This window comes from Pygocentrus nattereri, chromosome 2 (genome assembly GCF_015220715.1).
Source record: "Pygocentrus nattereri isolate fPygNat1 chromosome 2, fPygNat1.pri, whole genome shotgun sequence".
Lineage (NCBI taxonomy): Eukaryota > Metazoa > Chordata > Actinopteri > Characiformes > Serrasalmidae > Pygocentrus > Pygocentrus nattereri.
This window is the reverse complement of record NC_051212.1, coordinates 3,396,685-3,418,113: the sequence shown is the minus strand read 5'-3', so window position 1 is coordinate 3,418,113 and position 21,429 is coordinate 3,396,685. Positions and strand designations below refer to the sequence as shown.

Genomic DNA, 21,429 nt, shown 5'->3' with positions numbered 1-21,429 from the left:
CCTGTTCCCTATTCCCTACACCCTACTCCCTACTATCTACACCCGACCCCCTACAATCTACTCTCTACTCCCTACCACCTACTCCCTATACCCTACCATCTATTCCCTACCCCCTACCCCTACCATCTACTCTCTACTCCCTACCACCTACTCCCTATACCCTACCATCTATTCCCTACCCCTACCATCTACTCTCTACTCCCTATACCCTACCAAATACTCCCTATACCCTACCATCTACTCCCTATACTCTACGATCTATTCCCTACTGCCTATCATCTATTCTCTACTCCCTACCCCCTACCATCTACTCCCTATACCCTACCATCTATTCCCTACCCCCTATACCCTACCATCTACTCCCTATACCCTACCATCTTTTCCCTACTCCCTACCATCTATTCCCTACCCCCTACCCCCTACCATCTACTCTCTACTCCCTATACCCTACCATCTACTCCCTATACCCTACCATCTTTTCCCTACTCCCTACAATCTACTCTCTACTCCCTACCACCTACTCCCTATACCCTACCATCTATTCCCTACCCCCTACCCCTACCATCTACTCTCTACTCCCTACCACCTACTCCCTATACCCTACCATCTATTCCCTACCCCCTACCCCCTACCATCTACTCTCTACTCCCTATACCCTACCATCTACTCCCTATACCCTACCATCTTTTCCCTACTCCCTATCATCTATTCTCTACTCCCTACCACCTACCATCTTCTCACTAATCCCTATACCCTACCATCTATTCCCTACCCCCTACCATCTACTCTCTACTCCCTATACCCTACCAAATACTCCCTATACCCTACCATCTACTCCCTATACTCTACGATCTATTCCCTACTGCCTATCATCTATTCTCTACTCCCTACCCCCTACCATCTACTCCCTATACCCTACCATCTATTCCCTACCCCCTATACCCTACCATCTACTCCCTATACCCTACCATCTTTTCCCTACTCCCTACCATCTATTCCCTACCCCCTACCCCCTACCATCTACTCTCTACTCCCTATACCCTACCATCTACTCCCTATACCCTACCATCTTTTCCCTACTCCCTATCATCTATTCTCTACTCCCTACCACCTACCATCTTCTCACTAATCCCTATACCCTACCATCTACTCCCTATACCCTACCATCTATTCCCTACCCCCTACCCCCTACCATCTACTCTCTACTCCCTATACCCTACCATCTACTCCCTATACCCTACCATCTTTTCCCTACTCCCTACCATCTATTCCCTACCCCCTACCCCCTACCATCTACTCTCTACTCCCTATACCCTACCATCTACTCCCTATACCCTACCATCTACTCCCTACTCACTACCATCTACTCTCTACTCCATATACCCTACCATATATTCCCTACACCCTACCATCTACTCCCTGTACCCTACCATCTACTCCCTATACCCTACCATCTATTCCCTACTCCCTACCATCTACTCTCTACTCCCTACCCCCTATACCCTACCATCTACTCTCTACTCCCTATACCCTACCATCTACTCTCTACTCCCTACCATCTACACCCTACTCCCTACAATCTACACCCTACCCCCTACCATCTACTCTCTACTCCCTACCCCCTATACCCTACCATCTATTCCCTACCATCTACTCTCTACTCCCTATACCCTACCATCTACTACCTACTCCCAATACCCTACCATCTACTCTCTACTCCCTACACCCTACCATCTACTCCCTATACCCTACCATCTATTCTCTACTCCCTACCCCCTACCATCTTCTCCCTATACCCTACCATCTACTCCCTACTCTACCATCTACTCACTATACCATACCATCTATTCCCTATAACCTACCATTTACTCCCTACACCCTACCATCTACTCTCTTATTCCTACACCCTACCATCTACTCCCTACAACCTTCAATCTACTTCCTACACCTTAACGTCTATGTCCTGCTCCCTACACCCTACCATCTACATTCTGCTCCCTACACCCTATAATGTCGATCCTACTCCTTAGTCCTTACCATGTACTCCCTACATCCTATCTTTTACTCTCCACACCATACATACTACGTCATACAACTAAAACACCCTATTATGTCAATCCTACACCTTAGTCTTTATTATCTAGTCATTACATCCTACTCCCTACACCATATCCCTCACATCATACTCTATACAACCTACACCCTACGCTACATTACATTATATTACATTACAATACATTTAGCAGACGCTTTTATCCAAAGCGACTTACAAATAATGAGGTACATAGAACAAACATAGTCAGGCCTTAAAGGAGGCCAAAGGGTAATAGCGGGGTAGAGAAGGGAAGGAGGGCAAGAAGGAGATGAGGTTGGTAGTGGTTAGATTGCAAGAGGCGATTAGAGTAAGTGCTCCCTGAAGGGCTCTGTCTTAAGGAGTTTCTTAAAAATAGCGAGGGACGCCCCTGCTCTGACAGTGGAAGGTAGCTTGTTCCACCATTGGGGAATCAAGTATGAGAACAGTCTTGATTGCTTTGTGTGACTGTGTGGCAAAGCTAAGCGACGTTCATTGGAGGATCGCAACGGCCGGGCGGTGCTGTAAGCCTTTAGGAGCGAGTGCAGGTAGGAAGGAGCCTGCTCTGTTAACACCTTGTAGGCAATCGTAAGAGTTTTAAATTTGATACGAGCAGCAACAGGTAACCAGTGGAGCTCAATGAGCAGTGGGGTGACATGCGCCCGTTTTGGTTGGTGAAAGACCAGACGCGCTGCAGCGTCTGAACCATCTTCAGTGGTTTTACAACACAGGCCGGGAGGCCCGTTAGTATGGCATTGCAGTAGTCAAGGCGTGAGATGACCACTGCTTGTACCAAGAGTTGGGTGGCTTGTGTTAGAAACGGCCTTATCTGTCTGATGTTGTACAGGCACATACCATACTCACCATATCATACTCCCTACATCATACAGAATCATGTCTGTTTTTAATGCAGTGCTGCCTGAGGGCCCAAAGATCACAGCCAGCAAATACTGGTTTTGGCTTCGTCCCTTACATACTGAGATTTCCTAAGATTCTCTGAGTCTTTTAATGATATTCTGTACTGTAGACGAAAAGCTTCTTGAATTGATGGACTCTTTGATCATACAGTCTTTCACAGAGTGGTGAACCCCTCCTCATCTTTACTTCTGAAAGACTCCGCCTCTCTGAGATGCTCTTTATACCCAATCATGTCACTGACCTGTCATTCCCTGTTTTATGTACAAACAGACAGAATAAATCTAATTCCCTCTCCCTGCCTTTTTTCCGAGCATATGACTGCCCACATGCCCGGCCGGACACTGAAGGACAACTGACTGTCGAGCCCTCCTGCTACCCACTTCAGACCAGCTGCCCACACCCCAGCTACCACCACCTGCCTTGGACTAGCTGCCCACCCTGCATTGATGCTTTCATAGACTCCTAGCTATTATTACTACTAATAATACTGCTATTAATATTAGTAGTATAGTAACTCTGTAGGTAGTTTGACCAGAGGAGGATGGGTCCCCCCCTGGTGAGCCTGGTTCCTTCCAAGGTTTCTTCCTCAGCTCTGAGAGAGGTTCTCCTTGCCACTTTCACCCCTGGCTTGCTCACCTGGGGGTTTTACATTCTTGTTAAAACTTTGTCTTTTCTGGAACTCTGTGAAGCTGCTTTGTGACATCAATTGTGAAAAGCACTACAAATAAAATTAATTTGATTTGATTTGATTACTGACCTGCTGCCAATCAACTTAATCAGTCGTGAGATGTGGCACCTGTTTTTTTTAACATTACACAACTTTAGCAGGCTTTTGTTGCCCCCATCAAATTAAAAATGGTGATATGTTTCTCAGTTTCAACATTTTGATTTGTTGTCTTTGTCCTACTTTCAATTAAATATAGTAGTTAAACGATTTGCACTGTATTCTGTTTTTATTTACATTTTTGGAAAAAAGCTTCTATGTATTTTCTTAAAATGTTGACTTGGTACATAAAAATAATGAGTTATGTAGAAATTTTAAGGAAGTAAGTTGTGATTTTAAGATAGTCACCATTTCGAGACAGGAAGTTAACACTTTAAGGAAATCTTCCAGGTAAGGGGAAAGGACTTGCCCCAGGTGATGGAGTTTCAGTATCTGGGGGTCTTGTTCACAAGTGAAGGGAAGAGGGATCGTGAGACTGGCCACAGGCTGGGACAGGCGGCAACAGGAATGCAGTCACTGTACGGACTGTAGTGGTGGTCATTCTATATCCCAACCCTCGCCTGTGGTCATGAGCTGAGGGTAATCGAGGATACAAGCGGCAGAAATGTGCCTCTTTGCAGGGTGGCGGGCTACACTCTACTGACAGGGTGAGGAGCTCGGTCATCTGGGAGGAGCTCGGAGTAGAGCCGCTACTCCTCCACACGGATTGGAACCAGTTAATGTGGTTCAAGCCCCCCCCGGACGCCTCCTAGTGGGTGTTTACCAGGCACGGCCTACTGGGATGAGACCCCAGGGTTCTCCTAGGACCCACTGGAGGGACTATCGCCAAGCTGGGCTGGATGTGGCTCGGGTCCTCAGGGGTCATTATTTCATGATCCTAGTGCATCATTCTAACAAACTGCTACCACAAACACAGAAGGAGAAATAAAGCAGGTGACTTTTTTCTCCTTTATTTGGCAGAAACAGGCTTCCAGAGTTTCTTGTGATTTGGACAGACACCAACTACAAGATGACAACATGATCTCTGATTTTTGTTGCCTCCAGATGTGGACACAGCTGTGTAATCTCCCTAGAAAACCATGGGCAGTAGAATAACCTCAGTTCCTACAGTGATAGATGCTGGATGTTCAGTGCAGTAGTTTTACTGCAGGACGGCTTCAGGTCAGTCTACATGGCTCTGTTTATTAATAACACCTCTGATTTTGGAAACGCTGGACAACTAGGTGAAGAACTTCTTGCAGATTTTCTAGACCTGACCTGACTATGAGAACCAGAAGGGCAGATAAGACAGAACAGAGACAGAGGACAAAGGAAGAGGACACAGTCAGTTTATTAACAACCAGAGATGTATTTTAAAGTGCAGATTGACAGAAGAAAAAACTGGAGAAAATGAAAAAGGCACAAGCTGTGGAGATTCAGGTGGACCCACTCCAGACATCATCAGCACCACGGCGTAGAGCTTGGCCCCGTTCCAATAACTTGGTTCACCCTCAGGAGGCAGTTATTGCGCAGGATAATAAAACGTGCTGTGATTTTATATGAATTACTTCGGACTGTTTTACTGAAACGAGCAGAGAAACTGCAGAAAGTGTAGATTTAAATCCTGACCACGTTATTACTGTCGGTGAACAGAAGAGGGGATATTTATTATGATTTAAAACTGATGAAAAGTTGTTGTGTACAGAACAATAATAAAAACATTTTACGTTTTAGCAATTGTTGGTATTTTTTTGAGAGAAAGTAAAAAGTACAGATTCAAACTTTTAATAAATGCAAATGTATTTTATAATGTAATTAGTTATGTAAATATCCCATTTGGAATAATTCTATAATTACCATAATTACAGAAGCGCAGACTCTGGAACTATGTTTAATTAATGTAACTGGGCTTTATTGTGTAACTGCGTAAATTACTGAGCCCTTGCAGCGAAAAAGAACAGTACGTGCAGTATTTTGTTATAAATGTCCTGCTCATTTGAATCCGTGTGTTAAAAATACAGGAGTTACTACTAAAACAGAACTAAAGCAAAGTTTGGCTTTTTAATGTAAATCGTTTGCAAAATAAAACAGAAAACAAAATGACTGATAATCCGACGTGTGGAACGGGTAATAAACGCTTTTTCCCTGGAGGGGCTCAACTGTGTAAACGATATCTGAGATGATTCTATAATGAAAGAACATTACTGTTCATTACTAAAGGGGTGGAAATGGGCCAGTACTAGCATGTGTGCTAATAATGTTAGTGCTAGCTGTTGAAACCATAGCTACACACCTAGATGCCACATTACAGAGCGGCAGTTTAAGAAAAATACTGTCCAAAATTCCACTATTTCAGGAATATCGCTCCAGAAAGTGGGACAGGATCATATATCGGAGGGAACGCAGTGATCCACGCTCATATTGGTGTGGTGTTTATGTGTAGATATGGCCGTGTGGTCAATGAGGCCCAGAGAACCTGTTGATGTGATTGTTTTTCCTCTGGCGTTATATTAATTAATATTAAATTAATATTAATTATATTCTTACTGTGTTTTGGGGGTTAATTTTTTTGTTCTGTGTATTAATATTAGAAGTGATTCACACACTGATGGATTTGTTGATGTGTGTGTGTTTCTCACGCTAAACTTGGTTTTTAAGGTCAGGACGCACAGACGTATCACCTCAGAGTGAGAACAACAGACAACGCACATCTAGGTCTGTGTATCTACGGTTGAAACAGACAGAAGTGAGCCAGAAGCGCAGACTGAAACGCCTCCGCACAGAATCATGTAAATGTGATTCATAATGTAATTACGCTACGAACAGCAAAGTCAATCATAACTGCACCCTTCTGAGGGACCTGCCGCCGTCTGTGCAGCTAAATCTCCAGATTTACCCATCTGTACCCTTTCGGTCGTCGCTCAAGGACAACAGAGGCTCTGTGCAGAGGGTTATTGGAACGGGACCGCAGCCGTTTCCTTCACTGAACACGGCTTCACTCCGCACTCTCAGCAGACCGGCTCTAATAGTTCCACACAACAACAAAACATGAGCAAAATAAAAACACAGCTTTCTCAAACACCTTCTACACAGTCCGAAGCTCTCGATGCTGAACTGTACAAACTTTAACACACGTCATCCTGTAGCCGCACCCTCAACTCTGCCATGGAGGGAAACTAACCGGGCCTGCTGCAGGAACGGTTCGGCTGAAAGTTCCCAGAAATTAAAAAATACCTTTAAATTAATCTGAAAGGTCCCTGGTTTTCCCCGTCTCCGCTGAAATGCAGTCGATCGATTTTTCAGTTTCAGCACTGGAGCTACTTAGCTAGGGTAGCTAAAAAGCGACTGTTAGCTTTCTTGCGTTAGCATGGCGCTAACTGCATGCCTAAGTCAGCGCACAGAAGCCTCGAACGGTGTTGAGCTGTTAATTAGCCTCTAACAGACCTGCTCATATATAAAGTGACCAATTAGGCTGATTTGATCGATAATGGGGAAAATATCAGAGATTAATTAGAAAGTAATTAACGGGTACAAAGTCTTGCCCGGCTCTCTCACTGCACACCGGTCAGGAGATAAACCTGTGCAGACACTGAAAGGGGGCGATGTTAGATGTTCATATTCATCGGCAGATATCGTCTCAAGATTATTATGTTTATCATTATTTATTAGAACTTGGGTTCATTATCTTCAGTTAGAAATGCAGTCACCGCTGAGCGAACTGCTCCAGTTAAGCAGCCACCATGTTAAATGGTTGGGTAGGCTTCCATTGCTAGTTAGCTACATTACCTTTGTAGCTCTAGTTAGGTAACCACCATGCTACTCTGTGGCGGTAAACTTCCATTGCTTGCTAGCTACACTGGACTCATAGCACCATTCAAGTATGGTGCTATGATTCCCATTTTTGTAAAGCTGCTTTGTGACAACATCAGTTGTAAAAAGCGCTATATAAATAAATTTGATTTGATTTGATATGTAGTTAGCCACCATGCTACTTGGTTGGATATAATTATTGGATATAATTAAACTATTGCCAGTTAGCTACATTAGCCTCATAGTACCAGTTGGGTATGTCGTTAGCCACCATGCCATTTAGTGGGATGTAAGCTTTTGTTAGGTTTTAGTTAAGTTTAGTTAAGCAGCCACCATGCTAATTGGTGAGGTATGCTTCCATTGCTCGTTAGCTACATTAGCCTAGTGATATAGCCACCATGCTAATTGGTGAGGTAAGCTTCCATTGCTCGTTAGCTACATTAGCCTTGTGATATAGCCACCATGCTAATTGGTGAGGTAAGCTTCCATTGCTCGTTAGCTACATTAGCCTTGTGATATAGCCACCATGCTAATTGGCGGGGTAAGCTTCCAATGCTTTTGAACTATATTAGCCTCGTAGCTCCAGTGCTAAAACTAAAGAAGCAAACTTTCTCCCCTAAACAGGTTTTGGCTGATCGACCGCATTTGGAGAAAAGAGGGGAAACTAAATCTCGTGGCTGAACTATCCCTCTAGAAGGGACACTGATATTCAGAGCACTGCAGCGCGATTCCTTACAAGACTGGGCCAAAAGAAGGAGGCGGTTTTCCATACAGCAGGAATACGAGTCCATTCTTCCCTCACACATATTCACAGCTAAATACGGGAAGATGAAGCAGATCTACAGCAAATATAATAAGAGTTCAAAGATCAACTTTACACACTTTCACTCTCAAAACAACGTCAGGCCATCAGACGTGTTCGGTGTCTGAAGTTTGCTTCTTAGTTTCAGCGCTGGAGCTACGAGGCTAATGTAGCTAACATAATGGAGGCTAGTTAGTGTTAGCGTGGTGCTAACTGCACGTCTAAAATGCTACTGGCCTCAAACTGTGAGGATAATAATCTCATATAGACCTGAGTGCGTTGGACGCTTGTTTACTGGCAATTTATTGTTTATTTAGTGTCCACAGCTTGTTAGCCATTATTTACCAACCCTGCTGAAAAACCCATAGAAACCATTAAGTGTTTCTAATGGTTTTGTAATGCATTTTGACTTTTTTAATGGGTTGATATTACAATGTATAGGATCCTTAATGCATATGATGGTTTGGGAATCCATTAAGCCAATTTCCATTAAAATGCTAAAGTATAAGGTTTTAATCCTAATGGTTTCTAATGGCCTTCATCAGCAGAGAACATATATACACAATACACTCATCAGCCAGGCTTTAAATCCACCTCCTTGTTTTCACGTTTGGTCGATTTTATCAGCTCCACTTACTGTAGAGCTGGACTCTGTAGTTCTACAGTTACAGACTAGTCCATCTGTTTCTCTGATACTCTGTTACCCTGTTCTTCAGTGGTCAGGACCCCCATGGAGCCTCACAGAGCAGGTACTGTTTTGGTGGTGGATCATTCTCAGCACTGCAGTAACACTGACGTGGTGGTGGTGTGTTAGTGTGTGTTGTGCTGGTCTGAGTGGATCAGACACAGCAGTGCTGCTGGAGTTTTTAAACACCTTGTACCAGCACAACACACACTAACACACCACCACCATGTCAGTGTTACTGCCGTGCTGAGAATGATCCACCGCCCAAATAGTACCTGCTCTGTGAGGGTCCATGGGGGTCCTGACCACTGAAGAACAGGGTAACAGAGTATCAGAGAAACAGATGGACTACAGTCTGTAACTGTAGAACTACAAAGTGCAGCTATACAGTAAGTGGAGATGATAAAGTGGACAGAGAGCGCAGAAACAAGGTGGTGGTTTTCATATTAAGTCTGCAGTTTAAGGCTATTGTGTAATAATTCAGACATGCTGCTAACACCATGCTAATGCTAATGAGCTAACAGCGGCATCTTAGCTGCTTTAGCCTCGTAGCTCCAGTGCTAAAACCAAAGAAGCAAACACCAAACATGCCTTGAATGATCGACCACATTTGCCGTCTGGTGAGGAATTGTGTAAATCTGACGTGTCAAATGTGGAGTACAGAGTTAGCCCTAAACCAGCGTATCAGGCTATGGAGGAGAAACACTGTAACATCAATATAAACGACAAATAAGTCATCAGGAAATGATACTGACAGGGGGAGGAGCATGTGAGCAAACAAGGCAGGACTTGATGTTGGGGGCGGGGCCTCATAGATAGGGAGGCGTGGCTCAGATTCATGCAACCCTTCCAAGCGATGTTACAACAGCATTTAAGTACATATAGTAACATTAAAGGGTGAAAAGACCCATGAGTGCATCTGATTGAAGGTGCAGACAAGTGGAGACCCTGATTCCAGGACCAGCAATAAAAAGGTTTCCAAACGTCCGAGTTCTTCAGACGAATAAGCAGAACAGTCAAGAACAAATGTCCTCTACGCTAAAAAGTTTGATACGCTGGCCTTTATGAATGGCAGAGCGCGACTTTACCTTGTGGACTTTGCCAGGTAAGATGTACACAGGTTAAGATATAGTGCGATATTAGCATGAATACATACAGCAAATCACAGCTTATGGTGTTTTAATACATACAGTGGTTTTCTTTTATCGTATGCTGAGCGTTTCCACTCTTCACCTTAGCAGTCCCATGAGTACAGTTCCAAAAATCAGCACATGCAGGTTGACAGGATTAGTTATAAGTGTTATCACTAGTTTAAAGTGAACCTGATAAGAAATGGAATGAGCTGATATAATAAACTGAATCGATTACATGAAAATATTGCTAGCTGTGGTAAAAGGTGGAAACATTTGTGTTAAAAATACAACACAGTACTGTATTGAGAGTGCAGTAAAAAGTCACCAGGCCTTTGCACAAAAATCTGAATAAAAAATGTCCCTAAGGCCCCCCGTTCACAGCTGATATTAATATACACCATGTGGCCAAAAGTAACTATCGCTAACAAGTGTATAAAATCAAGCACATAGCCGTGCAGTCTCCATAGACAAACATTGGCAGTAGAGGGTCGTACTGAAGAGCTCAATGACTTTAGACATGGCACTGTCATAGGATGCCACCTTTGTCACAAGCCAGTTTGTGAAATTTCAGCTCTGCTAAATCTGCCCCAGACAACTAAGTGCCATAGTTGTGAAAGCGGTAGACGACACAAACTCACAGAGTGGGGCCGCAGAGGACCATATAGTGTGTAAAAATCTCCTGTTCTCTGTTAAACCGCTCACTACAGAGTTCCAAACTGCCTCTGGAAGCAACAAAGAACTGTGCTTTAGGAGTTCCATGATATGGGTTTCGATGGCCGAGTAGCTACACACAAGCCTAAGATCACTATGTGCAATGGCAAGCGTCAGCTGGACTGGTGTAAAGTGCTGCCACTGGACTCTGGAGCAGTGAAACGTGCTCTGTGGAGGGATGAGTCACGCTTTACTATCTGTCAGTCTGATGGAGGAGTCTGGATTTGGCGAATGCCAGGAGAATGTTTCCTGCCTGACTGCACTGTGCCAGCTGTAAAGTTTGGAGGAGGAGGGATGGTGCTATGGGGCTGTTTATCAGGGGTTGGTCTAGAACCCTTAGTTCCAGTGAAGGGAAACCTTAATGCTTCAGCAGATCAAGGCATTTTGGACAGTTGTATGGTTCCAACTCTGTGGGAAAAGTTTGGGGAAGTGCCTTTTCTGTTCCAGCATGACTGACTGAGCCCCAGTGACCAAAGCAGCAAAGGCCTTGACTGGGTGGTTTTGGTGTGGAAGAGCTTGACTGACCCTCACAGAGCCCTGACCTCAACCCCATAGTACACCTTTAGGATGAACTAGAGCAGAGATTGTGAGCCAGGCCCTCTTGTCCAACAACAGTGTCTGACCTCACAAATGCTCTTCTGGATCAATATGTGGAGATTTCCAGATGCCTCACTATCTGCTAGTCTGATGTCCTTATACAGGCATAACCACAACCACAGAATGACATCACGACTTCAGAGTCCTACACAGTGCGTCTCATTGTTCACTTATTAATAGCAGGTATGAACGGGGTTTGTTACATTGACTTCAAGATGGAAAACATTTTTAAGCTTCAATGTTATGAACTTGAGGTAGTTTCATAAAAGTTACGCCTCAGATTTCCAAACAATGACCATTCGACAGGATACAAAACTGAACGGATTTGTTTGTACGTGCAAAGGCCGAAGACAAGGAGTGTCTGAAACTCTGGCAGCACATGCAGGAGAGAGTGTGAGTATGTTCGGGTCACACACTCAGTCTGCGTGCACAGTGCTTAGGTGACCTGTGTGACATACAGCTGTGTATCTGTCACTGCACCACGAGTGAAAGGCAAGAGCGATTCAGGAAGACTAAAGGACTGCACGTTAGGGCTGCACGATACATACAAAGTATCAGCATCGTGATTATATTGCTACATACTGCAGTGGTGGTATCTGATATGTTCATAGTTTACCTGTTTATCATGGTTTTTTTGTGCATAATTTTGACCAAAAGAGTTGAATATTACTGGATGAATAACATGAACATCTTGATGAATGAGCAACTCATCTGGAGCTGTGATTGGTCAGGATGAATACAGATTGTTACAATTGGTGAGAGGGCTCATTTGCATATTGATATCAAACAATATCGCATTAACAATAAACAAACAATATACACCGATCAGGCACAACATTCTGACCACCTCCTTGTTTCTACGCTCACTGTCCATCTTATCAGCTCCACTTACTGTATAGCTGCACTCTGTAGTTCTACAGTTACAGACTGTAGTCCATCTGTTTCTCTGATACTCTGTTACCCTGTTCTTCAGTGGTCAGGACCCCCATGGACCCTCAAAGAGCAGGTACTGTTTGGGTGGTGGGTCATTCTCAGCACTGCAGTTACACTGATGTGGTGGTGGTGTGTTAGTGTGTGTTATGCTGGTCTGAGTGGATCAGACACAGCAGTGCTGCTCAAGTTTTTAAACACCTCAGTGTCGCTGCTGGACTGAGAACAGTCCACCAACCAAAAATATCCAGCCAACAGCGTCCTGTGGGCAGCGTCCTGTGGACTAATGAAGGACTAGAGGATGACCAACACAAACTGTGCAGCAGCCGATGAGCTGCTGAGCTACAGTGAGTGGACACAGTGTTTAAAAACTCCAGCTGATCCACTCGTACCAGCGCAACACACCACCACTACGTCAGTGTCACTGCAGTGCTGAGAATGATACACCACCCAAACAGTACCTGCTCTGTGAGGGTCCATTGTGTCCTGACCACTGAAGAACAGGGTAACAGAGTATCAGAGAAACAGATGGACAACAGTCTGTAACTGTAGAACTACAAAGTGACCCTATACAGTAAGTGGAGCTGATAAAGTGGACAATAAGCGTAGAAACAAGGTGGTGGTCAGAATGTTATGCCTGATTGGTTTCGTGCAGCCCTACTGCATGAAATATTATTAAACACCAAAGTCAGGCCCACCTCGCCCAGCAGGCTCCGATGTGAATCAGCCTCTGGAGGATAAGGTCTGAGTGGCTGTACGCGTTTAGTCACGAACAAGCACCTTTAAAGATGAAGTATTTTAAAAATCCACAGGACACAACACTCACATTTAAGGGTAAATATAAACCGCTAGCGCACACGGAGGTTGAACAGTCTACTTGTGGTTCTGCTGGCGAAAATGAGGTTCTGCGCAAAACATGGGGAAAAGAATCTATGGCTTGTGTGCTGTGTTCAAGCACAACATAAGACAAAGTGAGGTGGGGTCACACTGTACTTTCCTGGAGGCGGAAAAACGTGAGGTGCACTGCACTGCCACGTCTTTACACTGTGTTTCTGGAATGCTGTTTCCGGTGGGGCTTGAACCCAGCGCCATAATAGTCGACCACCTGGGAATTTCTGTCTAGGAGGCTAACTCAGGTTAACACTGTCTAGCACAGCTAGCGCGCTATCATTCTGATACATACAGGCAGAACATGCTCGTATGAACCCTTTCAGAACCCAGTCATCTACTACTGACCATCTGCTAACTGGTGTCGACCAGAGGAGGATGGGTTCCCCCTTTGAGTCTTGGTTCCTCTCAAGGCTTCTTCCTGTTGTTTATAGGGAGTTTTTCCTTGCCACTGTCGTAACTGCCGACGCTCATGGGGGCTTGGACCTGGATTTTTCTGTAAAGCTGCTTTGCGACAACGCCTGTTGTGGAGAACTCTATATAAATAAACTTGGAAAAGATTAGAGAAGCAACTGAGGCTTCCAAGAAGAGCCCTATCATCACAAGACACTCAGCAAGCCATGCAAGCCAATACAGGCGTCTGCTAGCTGTTGTAACAGAATTAGCAGTTGGCGTTCTCCTCCGAAGAAAGTTGAGATCCAATGACATTGTGTCAGTGGGGGAGAAGATGCAGTGGAGCTTCACCCTCCCAGCTTGATGGCACATGATAAAAGAAGATCTAGCTAAAAATAAAAACAAACAAACAAATAAATAAATAGATGGCTAAAAAAAAGTAAATAAATAAAATGAAGATGAGCGACTGCAGCCACTGGAGCCTCTCCTCCGAATTTATGCTGACACCCACACCGAAGCCCTTCCGTCCCATTCCGCTTATGGGGTTCTGAGGTTCTGACTGCTACGAGTAAATAGGTAATATTTTAAAAAATCTGGGGCTCCTGCGGCCCCGTCCAGAAACAGCGAGCAGACACGTTTCCCACTGAAATCAGTTAAAAAAAGAGCCAGTTAAAAAAAAAAATACGTGTACAGTGTGACCCCCCCCCAACCTCCCCAACCTCCCCCCAGGTACTCGTCTCGCTCACTCAAGTCTACGAGGGTAATACGCCTACGGAGCTCAGCTGAGGTATCAGGTGTTAACACAGCTGTGGTGTTTGTTATTGTGGACTCATTAGGACTCATCAAGCTGCTGGGAAATGAACTCCTGAATGCACTTCTTGTACTGCTGCTCCGTGTTACTCTGAGAGTGGACGTATTGACCTGGCTGACCCAACGGGCCCTCAGACTCCTTCAGCTCCTCATTCATCTTAGCCAGACGCAACCTGAGAGAGAAGAGAGAGAGAGAGAGAGAGAGAAGAGAGAGAGAGAGAGAGAGAGAGAGAGAGAGAGAGAGAGAGAGAGAGAGAGAACGGAGAGAGGATAAATGAAAAAGCCTCACTCAGTGAAGACTATTAATGATCAATAACTATATATATATATATATATATATATATATATATATATATATATATATATATATATATATGTTACACAGTATTATAATATTGCACATAATCCATCCTGTAGTAATTGGAAGTTTTCTACAACCCATCAATCTATTCCTACAGGGACTCATATAAATCACAGGAAGGATATGACACAAATGGCCTTCAGTAACACTGCCACTAATATTAGCACAAACATTAAAACCTGAAAACTAAACGTGTCATTTGACCTGATTTGGCTAAAATATATCAGGTAACTGCAAATCAATAAACACTAAAGGCTCACTCAAATCACTACAGGCGCCTGAACTTTTGACTGGCAGTGTGTCTGAGTGAGGCGTACAGGGTGACGATGTCGGCGTTAGCTGCCTCCACAGCGATGGACAAAGGGGTTCGTCCGTCTACGTCCACAGCCCCCTGTCGAGCTCCACGCTTTAGAAACAAGCACACCTGCCTGAAAACAACAAAACGGAGAGAGATCAAAGCAGGAACAGCAGCTACAAGCTAACATACAGCCGCTAACACTAACCTAATGCTCAGGGGCTAACTCTTACCATACAGTGACGGTGCACTAACTCTAACCGTACAGTGACTGTGCACTAACTCTAACCGTACAGTGACGGTGCACTAACTCTAACCGTACAGTGACGGTGCACTAACTCCAACGGTACAGTGACGGTGCACTAACTCTAACCGTACAGTGACTGTGCACTAACTCTAACCGTACAGTGACGGTGCACTAACTCCAACGGTACAGTGACTGTGCACTAACTCTAACCGTACAGTGACGGTGCACTAACTCTAACCGTACAGTGACGGTGCACTAACTCTAACCGTACAGTGACTGTGCACTAACTCCAACCGTACAGTGACGGTGCACTAACTCCAACCGTACAGTGACGGTGCACTAACTCCAACCGTACAGTGACTGTGCATTAACTCCAACCGTACAGTGACTGTGCACTAACTCCAACCGTACAGTGACGGTGCACTAACTCCAACCGTACAGTGACGGTGCACTAACTCCAATCGTACAGTGACGGTGCACTAACTCTTACCGTACAGTGACTGTGCACTAACTCCAACCGTACAGTGACAGTGCACTAACTCCAACCGTACAGTGACTGTGCACTAACTCCAACCGTACAGTGACGGTGCACTAACTCCAACCGTACAGTGACGGTGCACTAACTCTTACCGTACAGTGACGGTGCATTAACTCTTACCGTACAGTGACGGTGCACTAACTCCAACCGTACAGTGACTGTGCACTAACTCCAACCGTACAGTGACGGTGCACTAACTCCAACCGTACAGTGACGGTGCACTAACTCTTACCGTACAGTGACGGTGCATTAACTCTTACCGTACAGTGACGGTGCACTAACTCCAACCGTACAGTGACGGTGCACTAACTCCAACCGTACAGTGACGGTGCACTAACTACAACCGTACAGTGACGGTGCATTAACTCTTACCGTACAGTGACTGTGCACTAACTCCAACCGTACAGTGACGGTGCACTAACTCCAACCGTACAGTGACGGTGCACTAACTCTTACCGTACAGTGACGGTGCATTAACTCTTACCGTACAGTGACTGTGCACTAACTCCAACCGTACAGTGACGGTGCACTAACTCCAACCGTACAGTGACAGTGCACTAACTCCAACCGTACAGTGACAGTGCACTAACTCCAATCGTACAGTGACGGTGCACTAACTCCAACCATACAGTGACGGTGCACTAACTCTTACCATACAGTGACGGTGCATTAACTCTAACCGTACAGTGACGGTGCACTAACTAACTCCTCATTCAGTACAACAACAACAACAACAACAAGGACTTTTATTCTGACATGCATTTAGGAAAGAGTGGACAGGGTACTGCATCATGAAAACGATCCAAGTGATCTTTGTGGCTCAGTGACAAGGTCAGTCTCCACTTAAATGGTGATTCTTAAGCTTTGGTCAGGTGGTGCGATACCAGAATTATTATGATTATTATTATTGTTTTAAAAAGTAAAAAAAAATTAATACATGTATAACACAGGCTTCAAAGGTTTATATGAGTCTCCAAGTAAATAGATTAGTTTTTATGCATTTTCAGTGGCAACTAAGGCATTTTTTTGCACCACCTGACGTTTTCTGGATGCTTAAATGCAACGATGATGTTTATTATAAAAGCGTTCAAAAAATTATGCATTGAATAGAATATTGCAGAAACAAAAATCTCCATTTAAATACCTTTTTTAATTATGCCTTATTTGTCATATATAAAGCCGTGTGCAAAAATTTTGGTGCCTTCCATTAAAATTGTGTTTGTTGATTTTTTTGTAAGTTAAAAAAAAACTCTGTAAGTCTTAATTCAGAATTACTGCTTATTTGTTTAGGTTAGTTCAACGTATCTGGAAAAATGAAAACATAAAACGTGTCCAGTAAAAAAGTAATTTTATATTTTATAGTTAGATAATATTTTACCGTTTTATGATTTATTGTGTGTTTTACCCTGTATGGCCCAGTATGGTAGCGTGGTGGAGAGCTGCTCTGCCGCGAGCGTCCGACTGGTCCACATTGGCAGCGTTCTGCAGCAGGAACTCACAGGTGACCAGAGAGCCCTGCACAAACACACACAGCACTTTATTCACAGTGGCCTTCACTGAAAAACTGTGTACAGTCAGATCTGATCATAAAATGAGTGCAAAGTTCAACCAGTTCCGTTATTCATCGGTATCCGTATCAAAATCTGGTAGGACTGTGTGTAGATTTGAGTGTAAAGGTTTATCAACCTGCAATATGCTTGTTATTCACAATCACATCTTTCTACTGGCTCTGAAAAGTGGGAAAATCTTGTTTGTTTTACACTTGATTCTTTCCAGTGGTCGTCATTTTAACACTATAAAGTTTGGCCAGCAGGGGGAGCAGCGTACTCATCAATTCACCTCAAACTCCGCCTACACACACAACAATTGGCTCATAAGCCACTGAACGCTGTTGTTTTATTGGCTCAGTACTAAAGATCTGTATGAATTAGGTCCTGTTTCATGTAAATAGTATGTAAATGAGGTGCTGGTGCTTGATTTCACGCACTGCCGCTGATCAAATATCCACTCATTTCATACAAAAGTTTGGTGGTGAAATCTCTCTGTTTTACCCAATGTTAAAGAATAAGGGCCAATCTGTTTATAAGAAAGATACCTGGCTTAAAGGAAACACTCAGTACAGAGATCTCAGTACTTGCTGTGGATATGATGTTATGTAAGTGATGTGTATTGTGAAGCTGGTCTGTGTTTGTACTGCACTGTGTTTAATGCGCTGCCATGATGGTAACTACGCTGATAAGGGCTGCACTGAAGACTAATTCCACTGTGCGGTCACTGGTGTTTACGCCATCATCCTTATATAACTAATTACACAGTTAGCATTAAATAACTACAGCTGTTTGCAAACGTTTGATTCTAAAAGTGAAAATAGGACAACACACCCTCTTGAATATGACATTTTTTGGCAGATTGTAGAGCACAATTTATATTTATTTGCCGAGTTTAACATACCGAAAAACAATAAAACATAAAATATTATATGTGCTATAACTTCTGCACAGGCCACATTTTATGTTTTATTTCCCCAATACGTCAAATTCTGCAAATAAACAGTAACTGTATATTAAAACACACAAAAGCGTCTCTCTGTAGAAGATGTGTCCACTTATTTACACCACCCCAGAATTTGCCACTGCACACTGCTGTATGTATCATACACTGCACAGCAGAATGTCAGTAAAAGCTCCAGCTCACCCCCTGCACTGCCTGCATCAGAGGGGTGCGGCTCTGGTCCTCCATGTTGACCCAGTTGGCGTCGGCACCCAGGGCGAAGGCTTCAGCCATGTCCGGCAGGCTGGAGGCGCACGAGGCCCAGTAGAGCAGCAGACTTGGACACAACTCCGTCAGCTCGGAGAACACGGGCGGAGGGTCCCGCTGAGGCAAAGACACCGGAGACTCCTCCTGCAGCTCTGAGACATGGACGAGATCTTCAGAACATTAGACACATTCAGGACCAGCTCACATTGAAGCCAGACGTCCATCATTAAGCGACGTCCATTCGCCGAGACACGATTACAAACTCACAACGTAGATTTAAATACAAATATAAAAGGCAATTTTAGACGTTTTATTCAATATTTCAATTGTGCATTACTTAACAATACATGTAACTCAGTGTCAATTTCATTAGAACTTCATTCTGGATGTTAATATTATTAGAACCTCATTCTGGATGTTAACTGTATTAGAACTTCATTCTGGATGTAAATTGTATTAGAACTTCATTCTGAATGTTAATTGTATTAGAACTTCATTCTGGATGTTAATTGTATTAGAACTTCATTCTGGATGTAAATTGTATTAGAACTTCATTCTGGATGTAAATTGTATTAGAACTTCATTCTGGATGTTAATTGTATTAGAACTTCATTCTGGATGTTAATTGTATTAGAACTTCATTCTGAATGTAAATTGTATTAGAACTTCATTCTGGATGTTAATTGTATTAGAACTTCATTCTGGATGTAAATTGTATTAGAACTTCATTCTGGATGTAAATTGTATTAGAACTTCATTCTGAATGTAAATTGTATTAGAACTTCATTCTGAATGTAAATTGTATTAGAACTTCATTCTGGATGTAAATTGTATTAGAACTTCATTCTGGATGTAAATTGTATTAGAACTTCATTCTGAATGTAAATTGTATTAGAACTTCATTCTGGATGTTAATTGTATTAGAACTTCATTCTGGATGTAAATTGTATTAGAACTTCATTCTGAATGTAAATTGTATTAGAACTTCATTCTGGATGTAAATTGTATTAGAACTTCATTCTGGATGTTAATTGTATTAGAACTTCATTCTGGATGCAAATTGTATTAGAACTTCATTCTGGATGTTAATTGTATTAGAACTTCATTCTGAATGTTAATTTTATTAGAATTTCATTCTGAATGTTAATTTTATTAGAATTTCATTCTGGATGTTAATTGTATTAGAACTTCATTTTAGATGTTAATTTTATGAGAACTTCATTCTGGATGTTGTATGAATTTTTACACTTTTTCTATCACTTTAAAACGTTTTATATTTATTATTATTTTTATTTTGTGCTACTGAAGCAGAAACCAGGAGCTCTCCTTTCAGCGGGATTGAGATTAATGTTACTGGAGTGATTTTGGCTCAGAACCAGGGATAAAGATCAGAACTTGTACCTGGTTCACTCAGGCTGTTGCTGGACGGTGTGGAGGCCAGCATCTCTCGGCTGCCGTCAGCGCTGTTCTGGATGCCGCTGTCCGCACTTCTCACTGACAAACATACAACACTCTTAATAATCAACACTAACCAGCATCACATTAGGAGAGAGCGCATCATCACAGCCATGACATCAGCACATCTGACAGACTATATCAGAAACTCACACAGAGCAGAGCACTCAGCTGAAAACTGACACACATTTTAGTCTGGCTTTGATAAGCACTACTAAACCGGAGAAACATCTGCCTTTGAAGACACTGTCTTACATCAAGCTGGCATGACGTAGCCATTTATTGATTACTATCTAATTGATTATCTATCTAGCGGCTGATGGGTAAAATGTATCAGGTTGTTTTTCCTGCAAACACGTTTTTTGCCATTCTTAAGAATGTGAAGGCGAGCTATTCTTGAACAAACGAATATTGTTAGGTAGTTTTAGATGGTGGTAGGTGTTGCCAATACGAATAATTCTCTTAGAAATAACAGGCTTATATATACACACACCAATCAGGCATAACATTCTGACCACCTGCATGTTTCTACGTTTAGTCCATTTTACCAGCTCCACTTACTCTATAGGGTCACTTTGTAGTTCTACAGTTACAGACTGTAGTCCATCTGTTTCTCTGATACTCTGTTACCCTGTTTTTCAGTGGTCAGGACCCCCATGGACCCTCACAGAGCAGGTACTATTTGGGTGGTGGATCATTCTCAGCACTGCAGTAACACTGACGTGGTAGTGGTGTTTTTAAACCTCTCAGTGTCACTGCTGGACTAAGAATAGTCCACCAACCAAAAATATCGAGCCAACAGTGTCCTGTGGGCAGCGTCCTTTGGGCAGCGTCCTGTGGGCAGCGTCCTGTGGGCAGCGTCCTGTGGGCAGCGTCCTGTGGGCGCTGATGAAGGACTGAATTCAGAAGGTTTTCAGCTGGGGGAAGAGCTTTTTCTTATAAAGCCCCCAAACTCTGGAATGATCTTCCAGAAACTGTTCGGGACTCAGACACAGTCTCAATCTTTAAGACTAGGCTGAAAACTCACTTGTTCAGTTTAGCTTTTGGTAGCTAATGTTCCCCCTAGATAAAGGCAGCAGATCCAGGGGTCCATGGATACAGGGAATTATAGTAAACTGAGACGCTGGTGCTGTCGTCCTGCACGCGGTCACTCAGGTTTGTGGACGGTGGAGTGGAGGGATGACGAACTGTTTCAGAGTGCTGCCGTGTCTGTGTGTCCTTCTGGTTCTCTCCTGTTAGTTAAGCTGTCATAGTCAGATCTGCCGGAGTCGTTAGCCACACTCTGGAAATGTTTACATTCTCTGTTTATGTACAAACGGATAGAA

The 21,429-nt window shown here is 43.4% G+C and overlaps 1 protein-coding gene across 1 annotated transcript in view; it reads right to left on the bottom strand.

The window, feature by feature from the left end:
* Positions 1 to 12,948: 12,948 nt before the first annotated feature.
* The window catches only part of si:ch211-168b3.1 (arf-GAP with coiled-coil, ANK repeat and PH domain-containing protein 2), a 33,531-nt gene continuing 25,050 nt past the window's right edge, over positions 12,949 to 21,429 (bottom strand). The window contains exons 20-24 of the mRNA XM_017722939.2: positions 20,051 to 20,143; positions 18,587 to 18,801; positions 17,298 to 17,407; positions 15,130 to 15,240; positions 12,949 to 14,624 (exon numbers count right to left, since the gene is read on the bottom strand). Of these exons, the coding sequence (XP_017578428.1) occupies positions 14,474 to 14,624; positions 15,130 to 15,240; positions 17,298 to 17,407; positions 18,587 to 18,801; positions 20,051 to 20,143 (680 nt within the window). The 3' untranslated portion in view covers positions 12,949 to 14,473. The remainder of the gene's footprint in view (positions 14,625 to 15,129; positions 15,241 to 17,297; positions 17,408 to 18,586; positions 18,802 to 20,050; positions 20,144 to 21,429) is intronic.